Source organism: Teleopsis dalmanni, unplaced genomic scaffold, assembly GCF_002237135.1.
Source record: "Teleopsis dalmanni isolate 2A unplaced genomic scaffold, ASM223713v2 unscaffolded_contig_0527, whole genome shotgun sequence".
Lineage (NCBI taxonomy): Eukaryota > Metazoa > Arthropoda > Insecta > Diptera > Diopsidae > Teleopsis > Teleopsis dalmanni.
In genome coordinates, this window is record NW_024031909.1 from 1 (window position 1) to 13,136 (window position 13,136).

General features: G+C 36.3%; 1 protein-coding gene across 1 annotated transcript; it reads left to right on the forward strand.

The window, feature by feature from the left end:
• Window positions 1-11,298: 11,298 nt before the first annotated feature.
• On the forward strand, window positions 11,299-12,888 carry LOC119663522 (putative uncharacterized protein DDB_G0292292; the record flags this gene model as incomplete). The annotated part of the gene is made up of 2 exons (XM_038073133.1): window positions 11,299-12,178; window positions 12,751-12,888. Coding segments are annotated over exons 1-2 (1,018 nt in total), but the record flags the coding sequence as incomplete, so codon positions are not given.
• Between the last annotated feature and the right edge of the window lie 248 nt (window positions 12,889-13,136).

Consider the following 13,136-nt stretch of genomic DNA (forward strand, 5'->3'; position numbering starts at 1 on the left):
GCAGGAGGAATAAAATGCCAATTTATGCCAATTGTTGAGGCGTATATAGAGCCAGCTTCTAGCTGGTTTTTTAATAATAGTAGTTCATCCTTCATTAGAGCATCAGCACCGACAAATGTTGTGCCGCGATCACTATACATCTCAGAACATATTCCACGAATGGATACAAATCGCTTTAAGGCGGCTAGAAACGTTTCTGTTGTCATATCGCTCACGAGTTCCAAATGAATGGCACGCTTGGCGCAACATATAAAGAGAGCCACATAGCCTTTATATGCCCGAAAGCCCCTACCTTTTGTTGATTTAACATTAAATGTAGTCCACTCCAGTGTGCATGAATGGTAATGAAGCGTTATATCGCTCTAGCGATAGGTTACCCATGATTTGTGTTTGAGGACGGCAAGTTTGACGGCAACATGGGATGCACTTATGAACTACGCACTTATGTAATAAATGGATGATGCTTCGGTAAGATCATGGGGCACCTTTTGTTTATAGGAATGTTTGAATTTTGTAGGCAGCCACTAAGGTGCATGGTGCTTTCAAAATCAATTACAGGATTCAATTTGATAAGTTTACTTGATTTGTTGATTGGCTTCTTATTCAGTAAAGCAATGTATTCGTTAGAAAATTCACTTTTTTGAACAATTATGTGGTTTTCGTTGACATGCATCAGCACAATAGAGACATAGATTCATTACTCCAAGCAGTTTGTCAAGGCTAGCGTATCTTTCAAAAATTTTCCATATAACTGCTGGTAATTGGGTAGCAAAGACGTTGCCCTGTTTTTTCTCAGATAAATTTTCCACAGCCTGCTTGATATTTTATTTCGACCACAAGTGTTCATTTAAAAGAATCCAGGATGGTCCGTACAACCACGTGATATTGTCCTTTAAGTGCATAACTGTACTTCCTCTTGAAGAGCAGTCTACTGAATTATCATTTGATGCAATGTACCTCAAGTCGACAATTTTAGTCATTGATTGGATTTGCGACACCCTGTTTGTCACAAATTGTTTCAACTTACCAGGATCAGTTCGAATCCACCAAAGTGTTGTGGTGTTATCGGCCAACAAATACATCGTGAAGGCCGATGACTGAGTGTTTCTGTAACCTTGCATAAAAGCTTTGCGGTCAACAATACTGCGCATAATTCCAAGCGTTGTATAGAATTTTCTTTTAATGGAGTCACTTTAGTTTCACTGATGAGCAGGTTGACAAACGCACTTGAGTTGACGGTTCTTTTCACATACACAACAGCAGCATATGTTCAGTTTGATGCATCGCCAAAAGAGTGCAATTCTATTGTACAATTTGAAGTTGTTTTTATCCAACGTGGTATTCGAATATGAGGTAAATGTTGTAAATCACAACGAAAGTCTTGCCAAGCATGCGCCAATTCATCTGACAATGCTTCATCCCAATTTAATCCGGCACGCCAAAGCTGTTGTAGAAAGATCTTTCCTCGTATAGTCACTGGAGCCAGGAACCCAAGAGGATGAAAGAGTTTGGCTATGTCTGACAACATTAACCGCTTGGTGTAATGATGGTTGTCAAAATCTAAATTGCTTTTAAACCCAAAATTATCGGAATTTGTAAACCAAATAAGTCCTAGCGCTTTTAATTCACCTTCCTCATTAATTTCTATCATGTCACTATGAGCCTTCACGTTATCTTCAAGGAATTCAGTAGAATTGGAGTTACATTTTTGTGAATTAAAACCAGCAGTTGCTAATAGTGTCTGGATTTCATGTAATTTTTCTGCCGCTTCCGTATGATTGTCTCCACCTGACGGCATACCATCAATGTAGAATTCTTTTAAAATTGAATTTCCAGCTTTTGGAAAGCGGACTTGTTCATCTTTTGCCAACGTGCGCAAGACTTTTATTGCAAGAAATGGGGCACAATTTGTGCCATATGTTACAGTGCGTAACCGGAACGCTGTGGGCACCTTTTTAGATTGAGTACGCCATATGATACGCTATAAATCTGCATCTTTGGTATGAACGAAAATTTGACGTCACATTTCCTCAATATCACCTGTAAACACTACTGGGTAGATTTGCCATTGCAGTATGATATTCGACAAATCATTCTGCAGCTTTGGTCCTATATGGAGGCAATCATTAAGCGATATGCTTAGTATACATGAAGTCATGATACAGTTTACTTAATGCCGGATTTCGAGAGAGCCGTTGTTGTGTACTGTTTGCCAGCGCATCGTTCTTACTAGACTTAAGTTTTGATAAATCCGCATTATTCCTCAGCGGAAGTCTGACAACATATCGACCAGTGTCGATATGTTTTCACAGAGTATTTAATCAAATATTTCATTTCATTATCTGTCACTTCGTCTAATTTCCAAAACTTCCGCAAAGTATCGTCTAAGGAAATTTGGATATGAGAGCACTTAGTTCGCCTTTTACACGATGCGTGTTTAGGTTCAAAAAATCCACCAAAGATAACGCAGCCTAATTGAGTATGTAGAGCAATGATGTTGTTTGTTGAATTACGTTTCACTTCATCAAGTACAACGGCAGCGTAATCTAAAACGCTCATAATGATGTCTATCGGACCTGGAACATGTAACTGTGGATCAGCTTAGTCTAAATTCAAGAAATCTTCAAAATTTCCTTTTGGTATTGAAATATTTGGGCTAATGCTAGCTACTCGAGGCAGGGTTAATGCAATGCATTTCATCTGAAAATTTGATTTCATAGAGTGAAATGTGAATGAGACCAATCCTTTAGCATAGACAACATTTTCACCATTGGCCCCATTTATAGACACTTTCACATGAGTTCTATTGAGTTTTAATCGTTGGGCTATAAATTCACTATAAATTTGGCTTGAACTATCAGTCACTTCCACTTATGCAGTATCAATTAAAACGGATGTCAATGTTCGAGGAACTTCATTTGCAACCGCAACACAAGTGTTGTTTGATACCACTACGTTATTTTTAGCTTGTGGTGTTACTTTGCGCTCTGTATTAGTGTACTTTGACGACTCGCTATTTGTTTGATGATCATGTAGCAGAGTGTGGTGCTTTGCATTGCATCACAAGCAGCGATGTTTGGACGGGAAATTGTGATACATATGCCCCGTTCTTAGACAATTGAAGCATAAGTTTCTCAATTTGACTACCATACGTCACGTCTTTGTTGCTCAGGCATACGTCGAAAATCATTGCAATACGGCAACAAATGTTTACCTTGACAGTGAAAGCACTGCTAGGTAGTTGTATGGTAACTTTTCAAATTTTTAACTTTGTTCAATGTGGTAGTCCTTTTAACATGGTTAAGATTATCGGTCATACTATTCACAATTTCCAATGACTGCACTCGGTTCTCTAAACATTTTATCAGCTCTTCAAATTTCGGGATTTGCTCCTAACTAAATGTTGATAACTCCCAGGCCGCTCGTGTTTTAGGATTTAATTTATTTAATAGGGTAAGCACCAACCAATCACCCCAGTGTTGTACAGGTGCTCCAACGCACTTACGGCGGAAGTAACAGTATCACAAAGTAAGCGCAAACTTTGTGGAGCATCGTCGCCAAGCGTTTTTACATTGACAATTTCTTTAAGATGAGAATTTATGAGTACTCTTTTATTTTCGTACTTTCTGACAAGTAACTCTCACGGTACTGCAAAATGTGCATCAGTAGGAGTAATATTATCTAAGACGTAATGAGCGCCCATCACCAAGGCATCTTTCAAATACTGAAGTTTTTGTGAATTGGAAAGCATAGAGTTATTGATGATGACAGACGTGAATAAATCTTTAAATGAATACCAACTTAAGTAACTTCCATCGAACGAGGGTATTTTGATCCCTGGCAGTTTTCCACATCAGCCGCTGTTTTGCTTACAGAATTCTTGTCACTTGATATGTTTTGATACTGAATCAATCAACTCTCTTCAAACCGATGCTTTGAAGGTAGGTTAATTTTTCCATTTTTATGTGCGAGACAAATTAGCAATTTGCCCGATTTTAGCAAAACCGTATTAATAATATTGAAGTAAAAAATTGCGCACAGAGGCATCAATAAAGTATGTACTTTTACAGCGGATAGTTTTGAAAGTATCACAGCAGCAAATCACGTGACTTCGAGCTGCTGACGTGGCAAACTATATCATTCAATTCACGATAGAGAGCGCAGCGCCCGTAAGTAGCAACAAATTTCAGCAATTGAACGCACAAGTTGAAATTAATATTACTCTCCGCAAGGGACGGCAAAATGTTCAAAATACTAAATAAAAAATAACACGCCAAACATCTAAATTCAATCGGACAACCGTTTTGTTTATTTATTCGTTAACTACTTCCACTTCTACACCTCCGATCATAGATGCAATCATAGATGTTACATAACTAACTAACAAACAGAAAATACATGATAGCTTCAACGTGTGTTTGCCAGAGTATTATAATGTTAACATTTTAACAAACAAAATAAGACTTAATTCTAAACAGGTATCGACAATGTTTAGCAAGTGCTTCTTCACTGACCTAATGGTAGCTTTTCATAGACTGCATTCATGTGGTGCGCAGGTAGAAATTGCAGTTTTGCGCATCTATTTTTCAATTGCTGTTGAGTATATTTATTATGTCAAAATTACAAGTCCGCACCGATTAAGTGATCTTCACTAATAAATGTAGTGCCATAGAAGTGGGATGAACACAGCCTTGCATGCACACAAAGATTGCCACGTAAGCCTTCCTTACTGTTCGCATAGTTTTGGAGCCATTTGTATATTAAATGGACCGCAATATTCTACGCCACATCTCACAAATGAGGGAAACGGGGTGACCCGAGTCTGTGGTAAGTTTGCCATATGTTGTTTCAGCATTATGTGTTTATGTCATCTGTAGATTGCATGTGGGTTTATGCATTGGTTGACCAAAGTACGTGCTTCTAGGTTCCAATATTGATGCCAAATAGTATGCAGGATAGCTGTATACCGCCATAAAGTTTGTCAAGATGCACCTGCCATATTATGAGCCTAGCTAATATGCTATGCTGACGAAGTATAACTGGATGAAGCCTCTGTCAGCCTTGCATTCTATAGGTGCCCACCTATTCGTAAAATATTAGTTGCAGTGGGTTGATGAATGGATTCAATCTAATGAGTGTTCTGGATGTGGATATGGACTGCGCCTTTTCAGCGGCGTGACTTCTGCTATGAAGTATTTTACTTTTTCGGCCTTGATGTAGTGATTTAAAGCAATATCCATTTCGCCTGTACTGATGTGTAAGTGTCAGCGAAAACTCTGTACCTTTTTACACCGCAATATGTATGCAGTGGTACGCAATAGCTTGCTAAGACGACTAAACCGGTCTAACAAATCTGACGTAATTGCGATGAATTCTTGCTTAGCCAGCATAGAACAATGTTTGAATCTGACTATGGAGCGTGCGCTTTATGTTCCAAATGCAAAGCCTACTTTATTTCATTCAAGAGGATAGCCAGTAATTGCGCAGTGCAAGTTCCAACCGCTATATTGATATCGAATGTAATGGTGCCACCATTATTAAGTATTAAGAGAGTAGACGTGAAAATTGCCCAACAGCCGGTACTGCGGCCAGAAGAGACCTATTGTACCAGTTTTACTATTGATTAAACAAAGCCCCTTAAAGCTTTGTGAATAAAGTCTATAACTAAATCTAGAGAAGAGTTCTTAATCTGTTCTGGTGACAGAAATTCTTTATGAAACAGGATTCTTCTGTGCGTTATTAAAGCTGTACAGTCACAAAGAATGTGCATAGTCGTTTCCTCATCTTCGAGGCATAATCTGTATTCCGAGTTAGCAGATAATTGTAGTTTATGAAGATGATATTTCAGACCATAATGACCTGAAATGAAACCCGTTATCAAGCTTAAATCACATTTTGAGAATTTAAGAATTTCTTTGTAGAAAGTGCAAGGTTGAAAGTTGTGGAAAGTTTACCCAGTACTCCAGCCGCATATGATTTTCCATTTCCTTGGTAATCTGTTTTGTACTGGCCCAGTTTATTCTACAAAAGGGTTGAGGGCCCATAAAAGCAGTTTTTGATGCAGTTCTGGCTAGCTCATCAGCTTTTTCATTTCCCAAAACTCCTCTGTGGCCCGGAACCCAGTAAAGGCTTACCTTATTCCGAGCTGTAAGTGATTGCATAAGCTCGTAACACTCTAGAACCTGTTTTGATTTGAAAGTCCAAGAAGAAAGAACTTTAAGAGCAGCCTGGCTGTCGGAGTAAAATAACGATTTTCGAGCCAGAAGATTTTTTGATTAAATTGGATCTTACGCATTAGTTGATTGAGTGGATTTCAGCTTGAAAGACACTCGGCCATGTGCCCATTGCCTCCGAAATGCTGGTGTTGGGTCCATATACATCAGCGCCAGTGCCTTCATCCATCTTTTACCCATCTGTGTACCAAACCAAACTTTTTGGGTCAACCTGTGGGCCTCCATTTTCCCACGTTGAACGTGATGGTAGGTGTACCTCAAATTTTTTGCCAAAACAATGGAGTTCTGTTGTATAGTCTCCATCGTATTGAGGAATTTTATGTGCTCCAAATGTTTTTAATATTGTTGTATGACCATAGTCAAGACAACCCTTGTTCATGTGGAGTTTTAGTCGAAGCACACTAAGCGCAGCCGTAGATTGAATGTGTATGTGCAGAGGTGTCAATCCAAGTATAGCCTCAAGTGCTGCAGTTGGACTTGTCCTCATAGTACCAGTCATTAAGAGACACTCTAATCTCTGGAGCTTCGTGCAAACCGCAATAGATTCAGCCTGTGTGACCTTTTGCCACCAAACCAGGCAACCATAAGTCATGATAGGACGTACTACTGCCTGCTATATCCAAAATATAATCTTTGGGTTTAGGCCCCAAGTTTAACCTATATAGGACCGTGTTGTCCATAAAGCCTTTAATGCTTTGTTGTATACTTTATTTAAGTGTGAACTCCAAGTGAGTTTACCATCTAGGACAACACCTAGGTACTTTGTTTCACTGGAGAGAGAAATATTAGTGTTTCCTAAACGTACGGGACCTATGTCTAGTTTACGTTTGAGTGTGAAAGGCACAACAACAGTTTTCTCCGGATTTATGGAGAGACCCTCACCTTCGCACCACGCTAAAATGCGTCGAAGGTGTCCTACCAAGATTTCTGATAGACTGCTACCATGCTTTCCCGATACTATTATAACTAGATCGTCTGCGTACCCAATGGCGTCACAACCAATATTCTCCAATAAGATTAAAAGTTCATCAACAACCACTGACCAGAGCAAAGGAGACAGTACTTTTGCAACCTTTTGCGGCCTCAACAGCTACAGACGTTCTACATAAGGTTGATGTAATTTTTCTGTTTTGAAGCATCGCCTTAATCCAGGAAATAACATCAAAATCAACATTTCTGTTAGTTAAGGCATTCGAGATCGAGCCAAAACTCGTATTGTCGAACGCTCCTTCAATATCCAGAAATGCACAAAGCGCAATTTCTTTGTTTTGGTGGGCCTTTTCAATTTTCCTGACCAAGTTATGTAAGGCCAATTTGGTAGATTTCCCTTTGGAATAAGCGAATTGAGTTTTGTGAAGAGGTTGACTTTTAGACAATTCTGTACGAATGTAGATATCTATGAGTCTTTCCATAGTTTTCAGGAGGAAGGATGAGAGACTAATCGGTCTATACGATTTAGCGTCATCGCTTGGTCTATTACCATTTGTTGGTATAAATACCACTTTCACTTCTCTCCAAGCTTCAGATATATGCTTCCAGCATAGGCTTGCCCTAAAAAGCATCTTTAAAGGATTGATAAGAACGTCTATGCCATATTGTATAAGTGCCGGGAAGATACCATCACTTCCTGGTGACTTGAAGGGACTGAAAGAATTAACTGCCCATCTGATTTTATCAATGTCAAAAATGATACCAGACAGCGACCTTAATCGATTGTCTAGTTGTTCATACCTTAACGTGCGCCTATCTATGGATGCATCACATAAGATCGATCCTGGAAAGTGCACATGTAGTAAATGTTGTAAAGTTTCCCTGCCATTTGTTGTGTAGAGACCATCACTCTTTTTCAATAGACCAATGTCATTTGAAAGAGACTTTCTCAACACTTTATGAAGGCGAGCCATTTGCGGAGTGTTGTCAACACTGTCACAGAAAGTTTTCCATGATTTCCGTTTAGATTTTCTAATATCATTGTTGTAGGCAGTCAAGGATGTTTTATAGTGTACCCACACCCCTGATCGCTTCGCTAAATTAAAAAGCTTCCTAACCTCCCTGCGCATTTCTTCGAGCTTGCTGTTCCACCATGGCACATCTTGTCTGGATGTACGTGGTTCAACCTTACATGCATCTTCATGCGCCTGAGAGATATCAGAGTTTATTTGATCTGCTGCTAATTCACGTTCATCAATATGACTGATTGAATTCAGTAATTGATCCTCCTTACTAGCTAAGAATAGTCTAAAGATTTCCCAGTTGATACACTTACGTGCAACTAATTTTTATGTAAAATCTGGCCTGGCAGTTCAAAAAGAATATGTTGGTGGTCAGATAAAGAAACCTCCTCTGAGACCCTCCAATTATCAACATAATTGGAGATAAATTGACTAGAAAGAGTAAGGTCAAGAACCTCTCTTCTAATGGCATTAATAAAAGTGGGTTCAGAACAATTGTTCAATATGCTGATGTTATTACTACTAAAGTATTCTAAAAGCATTTGCCCTCCTCTATTTATGTTAGTACTACCCCATAAGGTATGGTGCGCATAGCGTCGCAACCAATTATAAATTGTAAATGATTAGATTTGCAATAACATAATTTACCAAGTTTGTGACTGCTTCAGGTGGTGCTTCATCTGCATCGCCTGGAAAGTAGGCCGATGCGATCACGATCTCTCGTGTTCCGCACTCCGTCGGGACCTCAAAAATGGCCGACACCAAGTCCCTCTGGATGAAATCTGGAATTGGAATACAGTTAACATTTTTGTTTACTAGTATAGCAGTTCTAGGCGACTCTATGTCACGTTTATATATCAACTTACTTGATTGATGTTGAAGGCTTTTTATATGCCCACCGACTGTCCATGGCTCCTGGATAAGCGCTATGGCCAGTCCTTTTGTAGCGAAGGTCCTGCACAAGGTAGCCCATGTTGTAGTGGCATATTAACCATGACCACACACAATACGTTGTGTGCGGTATTTAATGTGTCATGCCAACCCAAAACTCTCAAATATCAAGCATGACCGAAAAACCTAATTGTCAAATATAAAATAATTTATGAGTCAGAAATTTGACTCGTCTATTTTGTCATTTCCTTATGACAAAATATTTGTATGCATATTTAATTATTTCAATATGCAATTTGACAATTTGGATAGTGGCATGCTAAACACATGAATTTGTGTTAAGTTTTTCACAGATCATATTGCAAGCGATTATGCATGCAATATGATTTGTCCTCAATACAGTTGGTTACCAGATGTGTGCCACTGTGAAATAGATATGAATAAATGACCAATAAGTAAATAAATAATATTTGTAAATTATTATGTACGTCTAATTTGGGTTAACCAATTAGACGTAAGTAAACGTAAGTAAATGTATGTATCAACCAATAGAATCGATACATAAGATTCTATTGGAAATTAGTTGTAAGAATTGATGTTAGAGTTAAGAAATAAAATTTAATAAAGATAGTCTCTTAAGAACACTCAAAACGACAAGTCTTTGATTTTTAAAGTATTTCAATATGATGTAACAATAAACTAATTACATGGCGATCCTGCTAAATCGGAAGGACTAAATTTTAAAACGATGTGTTATTAATAAAAAATTAACAATTTATGCTAAATCGGAAGGACTAAATTTTAAAGTGAAAATATTATTAATAAAAAATTAACAATTTATGCTAAATCGGAAGGACTAAATTTTAAAACGATGTATTATTAATAAAAAAAATGAACAATTTATACTAAATCGGAAGGACTAAATTTTAAAGCGAAAATATTATTCATAAAATATGAACAATTTATAGAATGATAAGTGGAAGTAATTATATAAGTGTATTAACAATAAAATGCAACTGTGAAAATACAAAATTAATTATGTGGTAAAAATGTAAAACAAATATAAATTATAAAATAAAAACAATTTATTGAACGATAAGTGCAAGTAACATAATTTAACTTTAAAAATGTGCAAATTTAACTGTTTTGTGTGTGGACAAACCTATAAGTCAAAAGGTTTGTTATTAAAACACCAACATAAACATAAGGATCTTATAAATTATGTTAACCAACTTTTTAAATCAGTGCGCGGTTATACAAAACAAAAATAAAAAACTCATGAACATTAATAAACATTAATAGAGTATGTGCACAAATAACAAAAACAACAGTTTCTTGGATTCAATTTCGTGGCATATAAGACGTCTTCATCAGTAACAACAACATATTCATCTGATTCAAGAAGAAAACTTCTCAATTTATAAATACAGCAAATTTCATCATCAACGACTCAACGATGGGATGGTTCTCCAGTGATGAATACAACACGAAGAACAACGTCCAACAGAAGACAGAGGTGACCAACAACAATCTACAGAACAATGCAGCTACAAGCACCGGAAATATAGAGGTAGTAATTATAACTTTATTTATAGTATTTATTATTTTATTAGTAGCATATAAAATAAACAAGTACATAAAAAAATATGTACATAAACGTGTACACACGGCGTTAAATTCTAATAACGTTTAAATACTAGCATGTTATTATATTTAAACAAAATTATAATATTATTATATATATATATTTTTTTTTATTCTTATTGTTACATTTAAATAATCATGACATAACTATAATATTATATATTTAAAAAAAAAAAAAATAATAATGAATTATATCTATGAATTATATCTCATACAAAATATACAAAAAAAAAAATGTATAAAAATTTTTTTCTATTGAATTTGTTGAATTTGAATTGTGTTGAATTTCATTTTCTTGTCCGATCTCGTTACTAATTTTGATCTCGTTTTGAATTTTGATAATTTTTATGGAAAACTTTGCTACATACATAGGGGAAGTTCAGGATATTCTTAAAAACGCAAAAAAGGCTAGTATCAGAGGATATACTAAGCCCACGATAGCCATTAAACTAAATAGGTTAGATGACCTTAAAAGGCTTATAGAAGCAACATATATAACCAAAAATTTTGAGGAATTTTTAGCTCTAAAAGAAATTTTTTTAGAAAAATATACTCAAACAAGAAAATATCTCTTGAATATGACATCAACTGAACAGACACCTGACGCTATAACCATAAATAACCACACAACAAGTGGTAATCAAAATAACAACGGTACACAAATAGCAAATATGGCGTCGTATGACTCTGTAATAGAAAGTGTAGAAAAACTCCTACCCGTTTTTACAGGAAAGCAAGAAGAATTAAGTTCTTTCTTGCGACGATTGAATTTGTATAGCAAGAAGATTAGAGACGAAGACAAACAAGAGTTCTTAGAGCACATCGTAGATTGCAAACTCAATCACAATGTGAAGATAAGAGTTTCGCCAGTAGGTTTTCCAACTTCAATGGAAACATTGGTAGAGAAACTCAAGTCAATTTACATACCGAAAGACACAGTTCCAATTCTCTTACAAAAAATAAGTGAAATTAGGCAAGGCCACAACCAGTCGATCACGGAATATAGTGATAAAATGGCCAAACTATTGTCAGACCTAAATACAGCGTCTCTATTAAAGAGAAATTATAGCCCAACCTCGCCACAAGCTGAAGGGATGCTAGCAACTAACGAAGAGAATGCATTACTGGCATACAAAAAAGGCCTTAATACAACATATTCGCAAGCTGTACAGATGTCACAGCCCAAAACTTTCCAGGAAGCGAGAGAAATCGCTGAAAGTTTACTTTTCACTGAACAGAACCAAAGAATGCTATACTACCGTGGTAACACGCCAAATGGCAATAGACCAAATGGCAATAGACCAAATGGCAATAGACTTATTGGCAACTGGTCCAATAATTATAACAATTATAATAATAATAATAACAATCGAAATAACCGGTACCATAACGGAAACAACCGATATAACAATAGAAATACATATAATAATAGTGGTCAAAGAAATCACAACAATCAAAGTAACAACAACTCAAATAGGAATCAAAATAATTCTCTTAACAGTAACAACAGGAATGTCCAAATAAATCGAGATAACAACAATAACAACTGGAGACAAATCAACAATAGAAACAATAACAGAAACGGAAACGGAAGGAACATTCGCTTAATGGCAGCACAGGAAAACTGCAACACACCAGAGGGAAACCAGTAGAATTCACCTCTGGTAAAATAAAAAAATATATCTACTCATTCAACCCACATGCATCGAACTATGTAAAAGTTCATTGCCATGACACTAACAACTATATAAAATTATTAATCGACACAGGAGCAGATGTGTCACTAATAAAAAACAAGTTTAATCTAAATTATAATTCGAATAAAACATGTATATTATCTGGTATCACAAACAACTATATAAATTCCATAGGCATCACGACTCTTCATATGATGTTTGAAAATATAAATTTAAAGCATGAATTTTCGGTGGTGGAAGAGGATTTTCCAATTGAGGTAGATGGCATCATCGGTAGAGATTTCCTAACCATTTTTAAATGTAATATTGATTATTACACTTTTTCGTTAACAGTTACCCACAATGAACAACAAATAACTATTCCCATATCATATAAACCAATTGTTCTACAAGCAAGAACAGAACATATATTACCTATAGACATGTATTTCGATGATGATACATTGTTGATTTCTCAAGAAATTGACAAAGGTGTTTTCATTGCAAATACAATACTACCAGCAAGAGGAAACTGCCACATTCGAGTTTTGAACACGAATGAACACAGTGTTACTCTAAATACACTAAATTTTAAAACCCGTCCTTTGAACGAGTATTATAAAGTTAATAAAGACCCTTGTAACAAATATAATGAACCACGTTCACAAAAACTTTTAAATAAATTACAAATAGGAACGCAACATAACAAATGTGACGATAAGGAACTTATCTCACTGGTA